The sequence below is a fragment of the Musa acuminata genome, chromosome BXJ3-5 (genome assembly GCF_036884655.1).
Source record: "Musa acuminata AAA Group cultivar baxijiao chromosome BXJ3-5, Cavendish_Baxijiao_AAA, whole genome shotgun sequence".
Classification (NCBI taxonomy): domain Eukaryota; kingdom Viridiplantae; phylum Streptophyta; class Magnoliopsida; order Zingiberales; family Musaceae; genus Musa; species Musa acuminata.
This window is the reverse complement of record NC_088353.1, coordinates 15,689,032-15,706,259: the sequence shown is the minus strand read 5'-3', so window position 1 is coordinate 15,706,259 and position 17,228 is coordinate 15,689,032. Positions and strand designations below refer to the sequence as shown.

General features: G+C 40.3%; 1 protein-coding gene across 10 annotated transcripts; it reads left to right on the top strand.

The window, feature by feature from the left end:
* The first annotated feature begins 8,355 nt into the window (after window positions 1–8,355).
* On the top strand, window positions 8,356–15,903 carry LOC135638809 (protein KINESIN LIGHT CHAIN-RELATED 2-like). Of its 10 annotated transcripts, none has more exons than XR_010496728.1 (5): window positions 8,361–10,046; window positions 14,482–14,696; window positions 15,199–15,372; window positions 15,603–15,676; window positions 15,783–15,903. XR_010496728.1 is itself a non-coding variant. In XM_065152240.1 (3 exons), exons 1-2 carry the CDS (start codon window positions 8,368–8,370, stop codon window positions 14,660–14,662), a joined length of 1,860 nt encoding a protein of 619 aa, XP_065008312.1. In that variant the 5' UTR covers window positions 8,360–8,367; the 3' UTR covers window positions 14,663–14,696; window positions 15,603–15,903. The 10 variants fall into 10 exon arrangements, 4 of the variants coding, with proteins under 4 accessions (XP_065008313.1, XP_065008312.1, XP_065008311.1 ...); XR_010496726.1 differs by having other exon boundaries at window positions 15,199–15,507; XR_010496727.1 differs by having other exon boundaries at window positions 15,199–15,271; window positions 15,604–15,903.
* The last annotated feature ends 1,325 nt before the right edge of the window (window positions 15,904–17,228 follow it).

Below are 17,228 nucleotides of genomic sequence, written 5' to 3'. Positions count from 1 at the left end.
TTCTAGATCCCATAACTACTGCTGTTTAGAGGGATGATGATGAGCAAGAGTAAATGAAGAACAAAACAGAATTTAAGGGCTTCTTAGAGAGTACCTTTGTGAACTCTTCAAGAGAAGGAAGGATTCTTGATGTTTTGCTCCGAAATGGGAGGTATTTGGAAGGCTTAGAGGAGTGAAATGAGAATGGAGGAGACTTGGGAGAGTATAAGAGGAAATGGGAGTGAGTTGGGGTCGGTTCCACCGCCGGCCCTAGCGTGGGTTTAAAAAGGCAGAGTTGCGGGCGGTTGCACCTCTGGCTGGAGCGGTGCAACCTCTGGCAACCCGTGGTAGCTGGAGGTGCCACCGCCAGCTGGAGAGGTGCCACCGCCTGCAGCTAGTGAGCACCTAATGTGATTTTGCCTTAAGGAGAGTTTTTTTTTTTTTTTTTTTTCAGAGCAATTAATGTTTATTAAGATAGATCTTTTAACGTGTATATGTCATACGTATGTTGATAGTTTGTTTGGTATCCCTTTTAAGATCATGACATATTTAGTTTCTTCAAGAGTTAATTCGTAGATGATAGTGTTGACGGGTTCGAAGATCAAGGGGATATGTGAATTTGGATATCATATGTTTCTAATAAGGTTGTATCCAAATCGTATTTGTGATTTCATAACTTCCACTTGTTACTTAAGCGTTGCGAGTTCCTTTTTGACTCTTGGTTTATGACTATCGAGAGTCAAGGAGCAAAATATTATTTCTTGCTCCGGCCTAAAATTTTAATGTTTTTATAGGAATGGATGATTTTTAGGAACCCATTTGCTTTTGGGTGCCTCACAGATAGATCTGCATTGTTTATCATGTTGCATGGAGTTTATCATGGTTCCTTTAGGAACCCAAATCAATTTCTTTTGACTTATTTTCTTGAATGGACAACAATGTGTCTTGTATCCAAATTTACAACAGAAGTTACATTTGTCTTGATGTCGAATACGTAGGATGGAGCCTTTTATGAAGGTGGTTGGATTTTGGTGAGGACTTCTCACGAATCCAATTCCACTTCTTTTGGGAACGTGACCCTTATTTGTAAGGATCATGTTCAATGACTTGCTACCAACCTTGAATTTCTTCAAGGTGTCCTTAAGTAGCAAGTTTTCTTTTTGGAGAGTTTCTATATCATGACATTTTATGCATGGGCTTAAACTATCATGATGTTCAGCATTTAACTTATCGAAATTACAAATAAGATTATCATGCTCCTTTTTTAGCAATTTGTATTTACTACTGATAGTCTTACACTCATCAAACAATTCATGGAAAGCATTTAATAATTCATCGAATGATAAATCTGCATCTATTGAATTTGTTACCTCATCTTCGATGGCCATTAAGGCGTAATGAGCAACTTGCTCGGTGTTGGACTCCTCTTCTTCGGATGCGCTTGAGTCATCCCATGTTGCTTGAAGCACCTTTTTCTTTGACGTTCTCCTTTTGACTTGGGGACAATCACTCTTGTAGTGTCCCGGCTTTTTGCATTCATAGCAGATTACTTGGTCCTTCTTGGGTTCAAGTTTATTTTTTGCATCATTCTTAAACTTGTTTCTTTTAAAGAACTTTTTAAACTTTCTTGTTAGAAGTGCCAAGTCATCATTACAGTCCTCATCACTTGAGTTTTCTCTCAAGTGGCATTCAGAAGTTTTGAGTGCCATATCCTTCCTGTTCTTTGGAAGGATGTCTTCTTGCTCTTCATGAGCTTTACAAGTCATTTCGTAGGTCATTAATGACCCGATTAGTTCTTCAAGAGGGAAATTTCGCAAATCTTTTGCCTCTTGAATAGCAGTGACTTTAGGATCCCAACTCTTAGGAAGGGATCTTAGTATCTTATTAACAAGCTCAAAATCCGAAAAGCTCTTTCCGAGTCCTTTTAGACCGTTGACGACATCCGTGAAACGGGTAAACATGTCGCCAATGGTTTCACTCGGTTTCATCCGAAAAAGTTCGAAAGAATGTAACAGCAAATTGATTTTTGACTCTTTTACTCTACTTGTGCCCTCATGGGTCACTTCGAGTGTGTGCCAAATATCAAATGCAGTTTCACAAGTTGAAACACGGTTAAACTCGTTTTTATCAAGTGCACAAAATAAGGCATTCATAGCCTTTGCATTAAGAGCGAAAGCCTTCTTCTCCAAATCATTTCAATCGATCATTGGAAGAGAAGACTTTGAAAATCCATTTTCGACAAGATTCCACAGTTCAAAATCCATAGAAATAAGAAAGATCCTCATTCGGGTCTTCCAGTAGGTGTAGTCCGTCCCACTGAACATGGGTGGACGCGTAATAGAATGCCCCTCTTGGTTTCCGGCGTATGCCATTTCTCTTTGGGTTTTAGTCCGTTAGAGAGTTCACCTTGCTCTGATACCAATTGTTAGGATCGAGAGCACTAAGAGGGGGGGGGGGTGAATTAGTGTAGCGGAAATCTTTCAGCGATTAAAAACGAAAGCTGCGTTCGTTCGATAAAAACTATTTTGATGCAAAAGCCGATTCTAAGATTACTTATGATTAAGTGCAGTCTACGTGTAAACACAGTTAGTGTCTAAACGCAGTTTGCGTCTACATGCAGATTGCGTCTAAACTCAGATTGCGTCAAAGCGCAGTTTACGTCCAAGCACAGATTGCGCAGTTTGCGTCTAAGTGCAGATTGCGTCTAAACACAGTTTGCGTCTAAGCGCAGTTTAAGCAGAAGTATAAAGACAATGTGCTGCTATTGTACAGCTCAAAAAGTAATATGCAGAAAGCATATTTACGTCTAAACGCAGATTTACGTCTAAATGCAGATTTACGTCTAAACGCAGATTTACGTCTGAACTTTGAAACTTGTTTGTATACTCGCAGAAGGCAGTATGCAGTTGAAATCAAGATGTAAACGTAAACTGAAATCTGATGATTGTGCGAGGAAAGCCGATTTACGTCTAAATGCAGTTTTACGTCTAAATGTTGAAACTCGTTCGTAAAATTGCAGAAGATAGTTTGCAGTTATAAATAGAATCAAAATGTAAATGTAAACTGCAAGGAATCTCGTTCGTAAAAGCGCAGAAGACAGTTCGTAGTTATAAACAGATTCAAGACGTAAATGTAAGCTGCAATGTAAAGATCGTACGAAAACACCTATTGACGTCTGAATCCAGATTCGGAAAGATCAGCGCTTAGAACTTGTTCGTAAAGGCACAGAGAGCAGTAGTTATGTAGGAGGTTTGCAGTAATGATAAGGTACTCGAAATAAAAGCAAACCAGAGATTTAGAGTGGTTCGGTCAGTCTTGACCTACTCCACTTTTGGCTTCCTCCTCCGACGAGGTCTCCGACGTCAACTAGCTGCCTTCCTTCAATGGGCGAAGGCCAACTGCCCTTTTACAATTTCTCTCCTTTTGATGGGCTCAGGAGACAACCCTTACAGATCCTTTCTCTCCTCTCTTTACAACTCAAGACTTGAAGAACAGAAAAGAGGAGAACTTTTAGACTTTACACAAATTTGAGCTCTTAGAATCACTGAAAAGATCAAGAATTCGGTGTGGATCTATATCCCTTCAGTGCTGAATGGGTGGGGTATTTATAGGCCCCAACCCAATTCAAATTTGGAGCTCAAAACGATCAAATCCCGGAATTTCGGGATCAGGCAGTTGCACCTCTTGACTGGAGAGGTTGCACCGCCTGGCAGAGCTCGAAGACCGAGCTCAGGCGGTGCTACCTCTCTGTCAGGGAGGTTGCACCGCCCAGTCTTGCTCGAAGACTGAGCCCAGGCGGTGCCACCTCTCTGTCAGGGAGGTTGCACCGCCCAGTCTTGCTCGAAGACTGAGCCCAGGCGGTGCCACCTCTCTATCAGGGAGGTTGCACCGCCCAGTCTTTGCTCGAAGACTGAGCCCAGGCGGTGCCACCTCTTGGCTGGGGAGGTTGCATCGCCCAGTCTCGCTGGGAGGCTTAGCCCAGGCGGTGCCACCTCTTGGCCTAGGCGGTTGCACCTCCTGGTGCAATCAGGGTCCGAATAGTTAGCTCCATTCGGCCCACTTTCTATCTTTTCAGGGGCCCAATTGCCCCAAGATTAAGCTAATGGGATCACCTCCCATTTTCCAACTTAATCAACATGCTAACTACGATTAAATCTAAGACAATTTCTGCAGCTTTGCTCCGATGCGTCAATCGCTTCTTCCGGCGAGTTTCCGGCGAACTTCCGTCGATCATCCGATGTACCCTCGGTGATTCTTCTGCGGACTTCCGGCAAACTCCTGGACTTTGCGACGATCCACTTGGCGAGTTCCGACGAGCTTCGCTTGGCAAGCTTCTGGACTTCTCGGATCTGTTCTCGTAGAACCTCCGACGACCGTCCGAACTTCCGTCGAACTCTCGAACTCCCAACGTGATCATGAACTTGACTCCGGCGCAACTCCTGCTGCTTGTCTAACTTTCATCGTAGTTAATCCTGCACACTTATCTCAACACATAGATTAGACAACAAATGATAATTGACTTCATTATCAAAATCCGAGATTCAATAGTTTATAGATACTAAGCATTAACTAGCTGATATTTTTACAAAACCTCTAAGTGAAGAATAATTTAATTTCATAAGAAGAGAATTAGGAATGTTGATGTGTCCGAATGCATAAACTTTTTAAAATTACTATTCGGACTTTATTGATTGAATGATCAAATCACTTAATTGCCATTACATGCCTAAAATAACATGTTGGAAATTAATACAAAAATTTCCATAACAATGAGCATGTCTTCGTGATTGTATAGTCTTGTCCGATTGCATGAAAGTGTTAAATTAAATTTTCAGTTCCAATCGGATTTCATGAATACATTATTCTCTTTCGGACTTAATAAACATATGTCACATATAGTTTGATTCACATCATTGATTTTTGACAATTATAATCATCTAGCAAATGCATATCTTTTAGACTTATCATGTGAAAAATATTCTCTTTGAGAAATAGATTCGATGATTCCTTCTTATAAAAGGAAGATATTTTTATGTACAAGGATTTGATTCACATAAATATCCTGATCCTTGTAAAGCATGCCTTAAAATCCTATCGATTTGAACTACACAAATGGCTTTCCTCCTTCATGTAAAAAGATAATAACAAATAAAAAGGAAGAAGTTTTCACTCTATGATCTTCATGTCATGTTTTTCTTGAGATGTTTGTATAATTTATATCCTATCACTCTATATAGATAAATGACATGAACCTACTTATGGCATCGCACATATATTTAAAAGTTATTTATATCATTTTTTTTTTGTTGATGACAAAGGGGGAGAAATATATGAATTGATGCTATAAATGTCATATTATATTGAAAAAAGCAGATATATTAATTGATGCTATGATTATGCCATGCTTGCATCATCGAAAATATCTGAATTAATGATAACTATGATTGCCATATTAGCAATATGCCATGTTTGCATCATGTTAAGATATCAAGAACTTGCATCGTAGTCCTATGTGTTGATATCTTACCATGTGATGAAATGCTATGATTGCTAAAATACTTGAAATGTGTGCATCATGTTAAGATATCAAAATCTTACTTTGAAATTTTACATGTTGATATCTTACAATTGCTATCATTACCATCATTCACATTTGAAATTTGAAAATGGATGTCAAGCCTTGACATCATACATCATTTTCAGGGAGATACATCATGATGGGAATCATGATGGGAGTATTGATAAGGTTAAATGATTTTAACTTATCAATATGTTTCTTGAATTCAAAGGCTTTGAATTCAAGAATGACTTATCTCAATTATAGCACATAGATAGGGGGAGTTAAGGGTAACTCCATTATCAATTGATTATCATCATAAAAAAGGGGGAGATTGTTGAATCTCAGATTTTGATGATGACGTTAATTGTCATTTGTTATTTAATCCATATGTTGAGATAAGTGTGCAGGATTAACTACGATGAAAGTAGGACATGCAGTAGGAGTTACGCCGGAGTCAAGACTATGATCACGTTGGGGGTTCGAGAATTCAACGGAAGTTCGGATGGTCGTCGGAGGTTCTACGGGAACAAATCCGAGAAGTCCAGGAGCTTGCCAAAGAAGCTCGTCAGAACTTGCCAAGTGGATCGTCACAAGTCCAGGAGTTTGTTGGAAGTCCGTAGGAGCATCACTGAGGGTTCATCGGATGATCGACGGAAGCTCGCCGGAAGAAGCGATTGACGCACCGGAGCAAGTTGTAGTAAATGTCTTAAGAAATTCGTAGTTAGCACGATGATTAAGTTAGAAATGGGAGGTGATCCCATTAACTTAATCTTGGGGCAATTGGGCCCTTGACAGACACAAATTGGGCCGAATAGATCAGCCCATTCAGACCCAGATTACTTAGCCAGAGGTGGCACCGCCTGAGCTCGGTCTCCGAGCTTTGGCTGGGCGGTGCAACCGCTTGAGCTCGGTCTCCGAGCTCTGGCTGGGTGGTGGCACCGCCCCAGTCAGGCGGTGCAACCGCCAAACCCCGAAATTCCGGGAATTGACACTTTTGAGCTCGAAATTCAAATTGGGTTGGGGCCTATAAATACCCCACCCTTTCAACAATGAAAGTGTAACAAAAAACCACCGAAATCCTGATCTTACTCTGTGATTTTTAGAGCTCAAAAGTGTTGTATGAGTTAAAAGTTCTCCTTCATCTTTTCTTCCAAGTTTTGATCTGTCAAGAGAGGAAAGAAAATTCTGTAAGGGTTGTCTCCTAAGCCCGTCAAAAAGAGTGAAACTGTAAAAAGGTGGTTGGCCTTCGCCTACTGAAGGAAGGCCTCTAGTGGATGTCGGTGACCTCGTCGGTGGAGGAAGCCAAAAGTGGATGTAGGTCAAGATTGACCGAACCACTCTAAATCAAGGTTTGCATTTACTTTGAGCATATTATGTTTACTGCAAACCTCCTCAATAGCTTACTGCCTTCTGCGCATTTACGATCGTATTTTAAAGTTCAGTATTTTCCGAATCGACGTTTAGACGTAAATCAGTTTTATCGTACGAACAACATATTTCAGTTTACGCTTACATTCTAATTTCCATCATAACTGCAAACTGCCTTCATAGACTTGCTTTAACTGCATCTTACTTGATCACAAGTTAAAGTGATCTATGAATCGGCTTTTCTACCGAAATCGCTCTTATCGTACGAACACAGTTTTAATCGTCGAAAGTTTTCCGCTGTACTAATTCACCCCCCCCCCCCCCCCCCCCCCTCTTAGTGCTCTTGATCCTAACAGAAAGTTCATCGGAAGAATAGAACATAGGGACTTGTTTAGCTTAGCAAATATCTTAGGATTTCGTAGTTAACACGTAATTGGGCTTGGATTTGGGCCAATCTAATTAGGGGCCAGCTAGGCCCATGTAAGAACTGTGTTGGGCCTAATAAAAGGTCCAAACAGTGCCTCAAGAAGTCTCGCCATCATGGCACAATATTTGAGATTATGTCAGGTGGTAGTACTGCTAGTCTGGGCGATTGTACCACCCTTAACAGGGTGTTAAGCGGTGGTACCATTAGTTTGGGCGATGGTATCGCCTAACACTGCCTCCCCAAGCGATGGTACCATCCAGGGCAGTGTCAGTCAGACTGACACTAGACGGTGGTACTGCCCGAGGAACCCAAGATGGGAAAGTTTTAGGCTCCAAGTTTGAATCAACTTGAAGCCTATAAATACCCCTTTCATCCCTGGTTAAAACACACAAGCACAGAGAGTCTAAAAGCAAAGAAACGCTACTGTAATCTCTTTAGAAATTTCCTCCTCTAAGTCTAAGTCTTCGTCTCCGTTCGATCAACGTGTTCCCCGGTATCATTAGCGTGGCGATGGCCACGCCCGATGAGTGCAAGGCGTCCTTCCCGATGCTTGACGTACGTACCCATTGTCAAGACCATCGGCTTGGCCGACGACAAGGTTGCTCATTTGGCATTCCCTGCAGATTCCAGAGCTCGACTACAGCCGCCAGTACCGGGGACCTCGTTTGACGATTGCACCGTGCCGTGTTTGGTAGAGATGAAGGTGAGCGACCCCGTCGGATATCTATAAGACGAAAAGTCGTAGCTTCGAGGCAATCGGCGAAACGTGCGGCGGGGTAGGATCGACCGAGTTCATAGTTTATGACACTTATATTGGATGGGGAAGGAGATGGGAGTTGTCATCCGCTTAGGAATCGATCAGCTTGAGATGGATTTGGTTGAGAGGCGCTTCTCTGATGGCCTCGAGCATCTTTCAGAACGAATCTTATGAGGAATACTTCCCAAGGAAAACATAAGACCTTTACAAACCCGAATTCGAATCCGCTAATAAGAAATGGAAACACCTGCTATTTTAATGATCCGACCCGTTTTCATGCAAGGGTTTGCTCGGCGTTGGCTCCCCTTCCCCTCTGCTCCCATGGCCGTCAGAAGAGCAGCAGCTGCGGCTTCCACTTCCCTCATCTCTTCTTCCCCCAGATCCAACCTTTTCTCGACTGCTCTTCTCACAAGCCTCCTCCCTCACATCTCTCCCCAAACCCCTTCTCCAACCTCTCCTCTTCCACGTCCTTTCCGCATCCCCTTGCCCCCAAAATGCCCCCTTTTCCGCCGCATCCAAACCCTTCCCCAAATCCCACCACCTCCTCATCCTACTCCTACCCTTCAATCCGCCGCCACTTCCGCAGAAGTCATCGCCGTCATCGAGGCGATGGAGTCCTCCCTCGACGAGCACGACGAGAGGCTCGGCGCTGCCTGCTTCGAGGCGGCCGAGCGGCTGGATTCCATAGGGCACCAGGACCTCGACAGAGCCCTCGCCTTTGCCTTCCGAGCGCTGCAATTCTTCGAGAGGAAGGACGGCGGGTGGTCGGTCTCGGTCGCCAAAGTCCTGCGATTGATGGGCTCCATCAGCTGCAAGATGATGAGGTTCAACGATAGCCTGGAGTCGTTAAACACCGCAGCTCAGATTCTCGATGCACTAAGGCGAGAAAATTCCAGGGACGATGATGCTCTTAAAGCTAGCGTCGCTGTTCAGCTCCAGCTCTCGAGTACAAAGACTGCTATGGGCCGAAGGCGGGAGGCTTTGATCAATCTACGGAAGTCTTTGGACCTTAAACGGTCGATTTTGGAGCATACTTCTAGGGAAATGGGTGCCGCCTATAAGGATTTGGCGGAGGCTTATGTTGTCGTTTTGGATTTTGATGAGGCTTTGCCGTTGGCTTTGAGGGCACTTGAGATATATGGTGAACAATTTGGGGAGTACTCAGCAGAAGTCGTCCAGATTAGGCGGCTTCTTGGTGTTATTTATACTGGGTTGGGAGAGAATGATGAGGCATTGGAGCAGAATGAGCTTTCAAGAAGGGTCTTGGAAAGTTTAAGCTTGGATGAAGAATTGCTTCAGGTGGGAATTGATGCGGCTAACATACTGATCGAACTAGGTAGGCTGGATCAAGCGATCAGCTACCTGAAGTGGGTGATTCAAAAGACTGACAAGGAATGTGAGACAAGAGCATCAGTGCTCATCTCGATGGCTCAGGCCTTGTGTAATCAGGAGAAGTTTGGTGATTCTAGAAGGTGCTTGGAAATTGCTAGTGGTATTCTTGACAAGAAGGAGTTAGTGTCTCCCACAAAGGTTTCTGAAGCTTATGCAGAGATATCTTTGATATATGAGACAATGAATGACTTTGAGATTGCTTTGTCTTTGATGAAGAAGGCTCTTGCTATTCTTCAGGAACTTCCACAGGTACAGCATCTGGAGGGAAGCATCTCGATGAGAATTGGATGGTTGCTTCTCTTGACAAAGAGGGTTCCCCAATCCATTCCCTACTTGGAAAGTGCAGCTGAGAAGCTAAAAGACTGCTTTGGTCCAAAACATTTTGGGTTGGGATTTGTGTATAAGCATTTGGGACAAGCATATTTGGACATGGATCACCCACAGTCTGCTGCTAAGGTGCTAGTTCTTGCAAAGGACATCATTGATGAGTCTTTTGGGCTACAGCATGAGGACGCAATTGATACGTGCCAGTGCCTTGCCAATGCTTATGGTGCCATGGGAAGGTACGGTATGCTACTTTATCTTGGCTTTAATACTACTACACTCTTTATTCTAAGTGCTTTCTTGTTTCTGTAATTTGTATTGAAATGGCCATAGACACTATAATACATTGAATGAGGACTATTGGTGCTTTTAGATGTTAAGCTCATTGGAACATGACAGTCTTGACTATAAATAAGGATTCTTTTGGCATGTCCTAATTGAAGATTCCCGATACCTTAGCATATATGGAATCTTATTAGTTATTAAATATGCTATTTCTGAATAGTGAATACAATCTATGTTGCATGAACAGTTTACTTTGCATTTCATGGGTTCTTTTCATGTCTAGTATAGGGAGATTATGTCCTTGTTACTAAAATGTTCTTACTTCCTACTAATTTTGTCAAATTGGTAAATCATGCATTACAAACCTCATGGGAAAGGTTATAGACATATATTTTTCTTGGAAAAATCATATTGTATATACAAAGCTGGATAAGAAGAACCTTCTTTAGCATACTTGTAGTTTTAGAAGCATCAAGGAACCGGAGGCTTTGATTTATTCAATATGTACACTTTCATCACTTTTAGGTGGACTTAATTGGTTTTGTAATCTCTGCTGCATGTTGAAATGTTGATTTTTTTAATGTTCATGATATTAGACTTCTTGATGTTATATAGGGTGAAGAAGAAGAGAGAAAGAGAGGAGTGAGATTAGAGATTAGAGAGGAGACAAAGAGACGACAAGAGAGAAATGACAATTCTTTGTTCATTCAAATCTGAAGTGTCTCATCCTTTCACTATTTATAGGGGTTTTGGAGCCTTAGTATATAATCAATGTGCGCATTGATTCTTAATAGTAACCTCCTAGAGAATTTGTATGCCTTTTAGAAACCCCAAATGTGACTTATAGGAGACTTAAACAGATTTAAAACAATTTATTACAATTGAGAAAAAATAGTGCACTTAATACAAAAGTAGAGTCCCAAGGTTAACACCTACAAAGGCCAAAAGACTCTTCAATTTTTCATATAATTATTAGAGTTTTTAGACCAACTAATTGATGACTTTTTATTGATTTCTTTACCTAGAATAAAATTTTTTAAAATCCTTTATAAAGCTAGGTGGTTCTTTATTATTCTTCCCGAAGAGTGATTTGTAAAGTTCTGGTCCAATAATCCGGTGCAAAGTCATGAAATTCTTCCAAATAATTCAAGTGGCATCGGAAGTTGGAGTAGATGTAACACGGTGGTCATCAAGAATAACCTCTACATCATTCTTGTATCAGTGATTTAAAAAGCGCTAAAGTACTAAAATGCCTGAAGCACAAGGCACTCACCCGAGCGAAGCGAAATGCTATGAAATATTAAAATATAAAAAATATATAATATAATTGATAAATATGATTATATAAATAAAAATATGACATTAAATTTAAAAGTTTTTGTACAGTAGTTAACAATTTACTAGTAACGATATATTATTTACTATTAACAGTAGTTAGTGGAGGAGAAAAGAACAGTTAACAATAGCAGAGGGAGAGAAAAGTGTCATCGACAATAGAAAGTGGGGAAGGAGAAGGCAATGGTGACGAAGGAAGCTGCGAATGACAGTAGCAACGGCGGAGGAAGCTGCGGATGATAGTCGCGGTAGCGAAGGAAGTTACGGGCAGCAGCAATAGTGGTGACGGAATAGTTGCTGTATACCCGAACAAACTAGTGTGGTGTATACCCGTCTATATGATGGATACAGCTGGTCTCATAGCTGCTCGTGTGGGGACATTATCCCCCTCGTGTGGGGACACTAAGGATACAATATAGGTGCTCATTGGAGAATGAGTTCACTGATTGATCCGCTTACGGAATGTTGGATGGTTGATGATGCCTTATTGTCAGATAGCGATTCCGTAGTCCCAGTGGTGTATCTAGTCCTTAGACTTGAGACACAAAGAATGTCCTGTATGAGTACTCCACTCTTTAATATCGAACTTATAGGTTTGGAGGTTTTAGATCTAGAATAGTCGGTCATCGGGAGTGGTAGCTAACTTTACGAGGACTATTGAGTGTCAATAGAGGATTATCCACTCTCGGTGTCATGAGAGGAATATCTCATGTGTTCTTGCTCAGACAAATCTCTAGCCAAGGTCATTTGGATTGAGAGAGAAAGAGTTCTCCGGGAGAATCCGATTAGAGCGAGACTCGAGCAGAAACCGTATGGGTCTAACAGCACTATGCCCGGTATACGGTCTCTGGGATATTAGATGGATGAATGACTATAGGTACACGGTAACTGAGGACAAATAAGTCCAATGAATTAGATTCCCCTGTATCGTCTGGGGACTACGGCGTAGTGGCCTAGTACGTCCGCAGTCGATAAGTCGAGTAAATTATTATGAAGATAATAATTCACTGAGCTAGAAGGAGTTCTGATAGGTATGACTTACGACCACCTCGATATTGGGCCTAGAGGGTCATACACATATGGTAAGCGTTGTGATGAGTAGATGTTTGAATATGAGATATTCGCCAGAGCTCTTATCTTATTGGATATTCAATAAACTACTGAATTGTTAGATCCTATGGATGAGAACTAATAAGAGTCAATGAGAGATTATTTTACAAAGATCTACTAATCTAAGAGGCTTGTGTAGTTGGATGGAGATTCAATACCCAATAGGGTAGGATTTATTAGGGTTAAGTTGATAGGGAACCTCTATAAATAGGAGGGAACTAATGGTTCATAGGCTAGAGTCTCTCTTGGTTGTCCTCTCCTATTCTCCTTTTCCCCTCTGCTCCTTAGATAGCAGGCCTGGAGACTTGAGGAGCATCGTCGCAGCTTTGCTGTGTGGATCATCGCTAGAGAGGAGGACGTTTGACCTCCTTCACCCTCTCCTAGACATTTGTATGGATTCAAGGATATATGATCTCCCTATGTAATACAATATTTAATATACACAGTTTTAAGTTTCGCGGTTTTTGCGCACCAATTTTCACACGACAACGAACACATCGATGGGAAATTTGGGGATTTTGTTTTTATGTTCTTCCGCTATGCATGTGATGTCGCCCCTAGATTTCCCTACAACAGCAACATCGGTGAAAGCTGCGGGTAGCAGCAATGGTAGTGGCGGAAGCTACGAACAGCAACGTCGCGAGCGGAGGAAGCTTCAGAGGTGTCCGTCGATGGTAGAGGAACCTGTGGTCCTCTCCCTTGATGGTGGAAGGAACTATACACAGAGTGACAGCGGAAGGAAGCTACGGGCTCTAGCTAGGTCGTCAGACCAGTCCGTCAGTGATAGAGGAAGCCTCAGTCTGCTATGTCTACAGCGGAGGCAGAAGCAACGCTAGGGTTGATGGCTCGGGGTCCCACAGGCCTTAGGGGGTGGCTTTTGCAAGTAAGAAATTGGTTGGTTGACATGATGCATCTTGTCGGTTGACCATTCTACTCCTAAAATATTCTTGTCCTGGTGTCAAGCAAAATAATTATTACTTACAATATAAGTTAGCTTATCTTAACCCAAGCAACCTTTAGATGAATATTGTATACTATATAACTTGTCCATCTTATAATTTAACTGCAAGATTTTGCATTAAAATATACTACAAGAAAGGCTGAACCATTTAATTCTGACAGGAAATGAGGTCTGATGACTCCAGTCCCTTGTTGTTCCGGACTATAATTTTTAGTCCATGTCTTTTTCATTTAAAACTTTTAGTCCATCTTGTTATCACATAATTAACTATTTTGTTTTTATAAAATACATTCACTAATGAGCAAAAACACACTAAATAATGCATAAACCATCAGTGCTATGATGCACAAACAACAGTATGCATGGATCTGCATTACTGCTATACATATAGCACATTCATATATGTACAAGATTCAGGTGAGTGAGGAAGTAGAATTTTAGAAGGATGGGAGAAAGGAGAAAAGGTTCTATTTCCAGTCAAGGAGAATAAAAGTTGTAGCTCTATCAAAGAAGTGATTGGATTTTATAGTTCCCCATTTTTTAAAGTTATTTTCCCTGTCCCATGAAAGTATATGATACCTTCAGCAACTGATTGTGCTTAGTAGTGATCTTGTACTAAATTTTAAAAGATTATTTTAATCTGACAAAGAGATTATACATGATGAATAAAGTTCTAGTTTTTGAAAATTTGGTTTCCTTCAGACAATGTGGTTCAGTTGGTAGTTTGTTTCCAAACTGGCATTTACCCTCCTGGCAAAATGCATAGAACTGGCTTTTTAGTTGGATTTATGATTTTCTTACTATTGTCATGTTCTACTTGTAATTTTTAATGACATTTTCTATGAATGCAATACCTCTTTGAGTGGGAAATACTTTTTTTGTCTTTCAGAGAAGGGCTTTACCATTATCTATTGTTACTTTTAACACTCTAGGAGCAAGGTATCTATTATCTAAATCATGGAAAAAATAATATTCCATTGCAGTTATGCTCTTGCAATGGAGGTCCAACAATGCGTAATAGATGCATGGGAAAACCATGGGCCCAGTGCCAAGGATGAAACTAGAGAAGCTCACCGCCTTTTAGAGCAGTTAAAGAAAAAGGCCCGAGGGTCACCTGCTGCAGTATTTCCTGCAAACAGTCTGCCATTGCTTCCACAAAATTAATGTTGACTCCACCAAACTCATGCAATCTTGTCAGGTATATTTAATATGACTGACATTTGACAGTTTTAACCTGTTGAACACTAAAATTTGATATCATTTTTGGGCAAAATTTTACCTGAAGTCATCTGAACTTAAGCTAGTTGATGTAATCAAGAAAGAATGTATCTGACATCTTGTATATATTGGAGTCTATCTCTTGTGAATATTGAAGGTATATTATTTCCATTACATTGGATGTTGTAATCTGATATTAGTTATGCCAGAACTGTTTAGTTGAAAATATTCTTGTTCATCTTAATTTATTCTGAAGATAAAATGCTGGTGGGTATGTCAGAAGCCACTACTTTTACATCCTACCATCTACAAGGGAACTAAATTGGCAGCGTAATTGCAATACATTGTTCCCTAGGCATAATTTCTTCTGATTGGTTTATCATTTTTTCCTTTTTTTTTTTGTGCAGCTCATGTTGATGATTCCCCTGTTTATAAATTCTTTTTCTTGTTGAAATGAACTGATCAAGAATTCATTCGTGTAGTCTACATCATCGAGGCTCATCTTCAAAACCAACATTCAAGTTCAATGATTGCAGTTTCTCCTTCAAGCACAGGAAAGTGCCGTGAAACTCTGTTGTTCCTTGGTATCCTAAATTCACCAGAATTATCAATACAAGGACTCAAAAAATGAGTAGGGATCATTTCAAGTACACTTGGTATGACTTGTTTGTAACACAAAATTCATGGTTGAGCAGAAGTGTGATTTATCTCATTGTTTACTATATCCATTTAGTTAAAAACTAGGCCATGAGTTGGTAGCACTGAATCAAACCATCCCCCTCTGTCTCACAGTTAGTATCAGTACTATCTTTGGACTTTTCCCCATGTTGATTTCATTCTTTGCTCGATTGGATTCCCATACCTAACACTAATCATAATTTTACAGGTTAGAGAACAAGATTACTAGGAGGAGAAACAATTATTGTCGTTCCTTGCAGCCATAAATGAAGGTTCCGTTTGGTTAGTAGTTCTGTTATTTTCTAGATTCAGAGTTCTTTTGTGGCAGTTTGAGATTTGCACACCGGGAAGAGGCACCTAACTTTTTGAGGGGCAAACCCGGTTTTAGACTCATTGCTACAGCTCAAATACTAAGATGGAGGAACTAGAAAGATGCAATGGGTTGTTGAAATAATAAACGTAAGCCATTCAATTATTTTTTTCCAGTTAAGCTTCTGGTTGACTTCTTATCTATTCTATTTTGATTCTGGAAACAAGTTGGCTCATGCATAGAAAATGTGAGAAAAATGCTGTTGTAGGAGCAGCAATGTGCACATGATGCAGCAGCGAGTTGCTTCCTCTCTCATCTGCCTTGAATCGGATACAGTGAGAATTCCTTGTGTCTGGAACAAATCACGACTTCCCGTATGCTTGCTCAGTTGTTTGCTTGCAGCTTCTGGTTGTCACTGTTGTTCCCAAGGACCCACTGTTCCAGTTTCTTCTGCATCTCACTCTGAAATCAAAGCGGATCTAATCTTTATTTAAAACTAAATTGCTTTTCGTTATGGCTTAGTGGACTGTAATCTAGATCTTGCTCCTGGTGCTGTTCCAGAGGTAACTGGCTTCCCTATCTGCCGCATCTTTATAATACTTTTATAAATGGCTTCTCCTTTAAATTGGTTGCTGAATAGATTATAACTTTGAAAGGCATCCGATTTGAACCATGTTTGACCAAGAATTTAGTGGTTGCTACCAATGATAGAAACTTTCTGGGCATCTTGGTTCAAGGAAAGAAACAAATGAGTGTTCCACTTCAACATTGCAGAGTTTACTCTCTCCGTCTTCTTTTTGATAACTTGGCAGTTTCATTGGAGGATGAATCTTGGTGTCACAATCAAATTGTTCTTTTACAATCAAAGTGTGTACAATTATCCTTTCCGATGTTATACTGGCAGGAGTTTTGTATACTGAATCATCTATTTTAAATACTTGCGGTTGATAGAAATATATCGGGAAATTTCAATGACATGACCAACGAAGTACTATGGCATATATTATTTTTTTATAAAAAAATTTAAATTTTTTTATTACATTGAATGATGTACATTAAGGTCTATTATTTCTGTAATAATACACTAGGATATCTCAATGGAAACAGTATATATTATTAAGTTTAGAAATTTCTTTAGCTTCTTGCAATTAAATATGATTTTTCTTTAGTATAGAAGTTGGTAATAAATTAGTATAGCAATAATAGAAGACAGGAGAAACATGCTTGTCTTCTCTATCATAATGTTTGAATGATTTCATTATAAAAGTCATTATTTTTTAGTTTATACCAAGTAAGTAAAAACATTCTGTCATTATTTCAGGAGAAACAGTTTTCAAAACCATGTTGAATTTTCTCTTTTCCAGAAAACGTTCTTCTTTTTAGTTGGATAAAAGTGCCCTCAACCACACCTCATAAAGCTGTAGATAAATAAGTCAAAATCATTGGCTTCAAATTAATAAATTGAAATTCAACATATTTTATCCAAAGCATCGCACTTTAAGTACCACATTAGCGAGGGTAGAT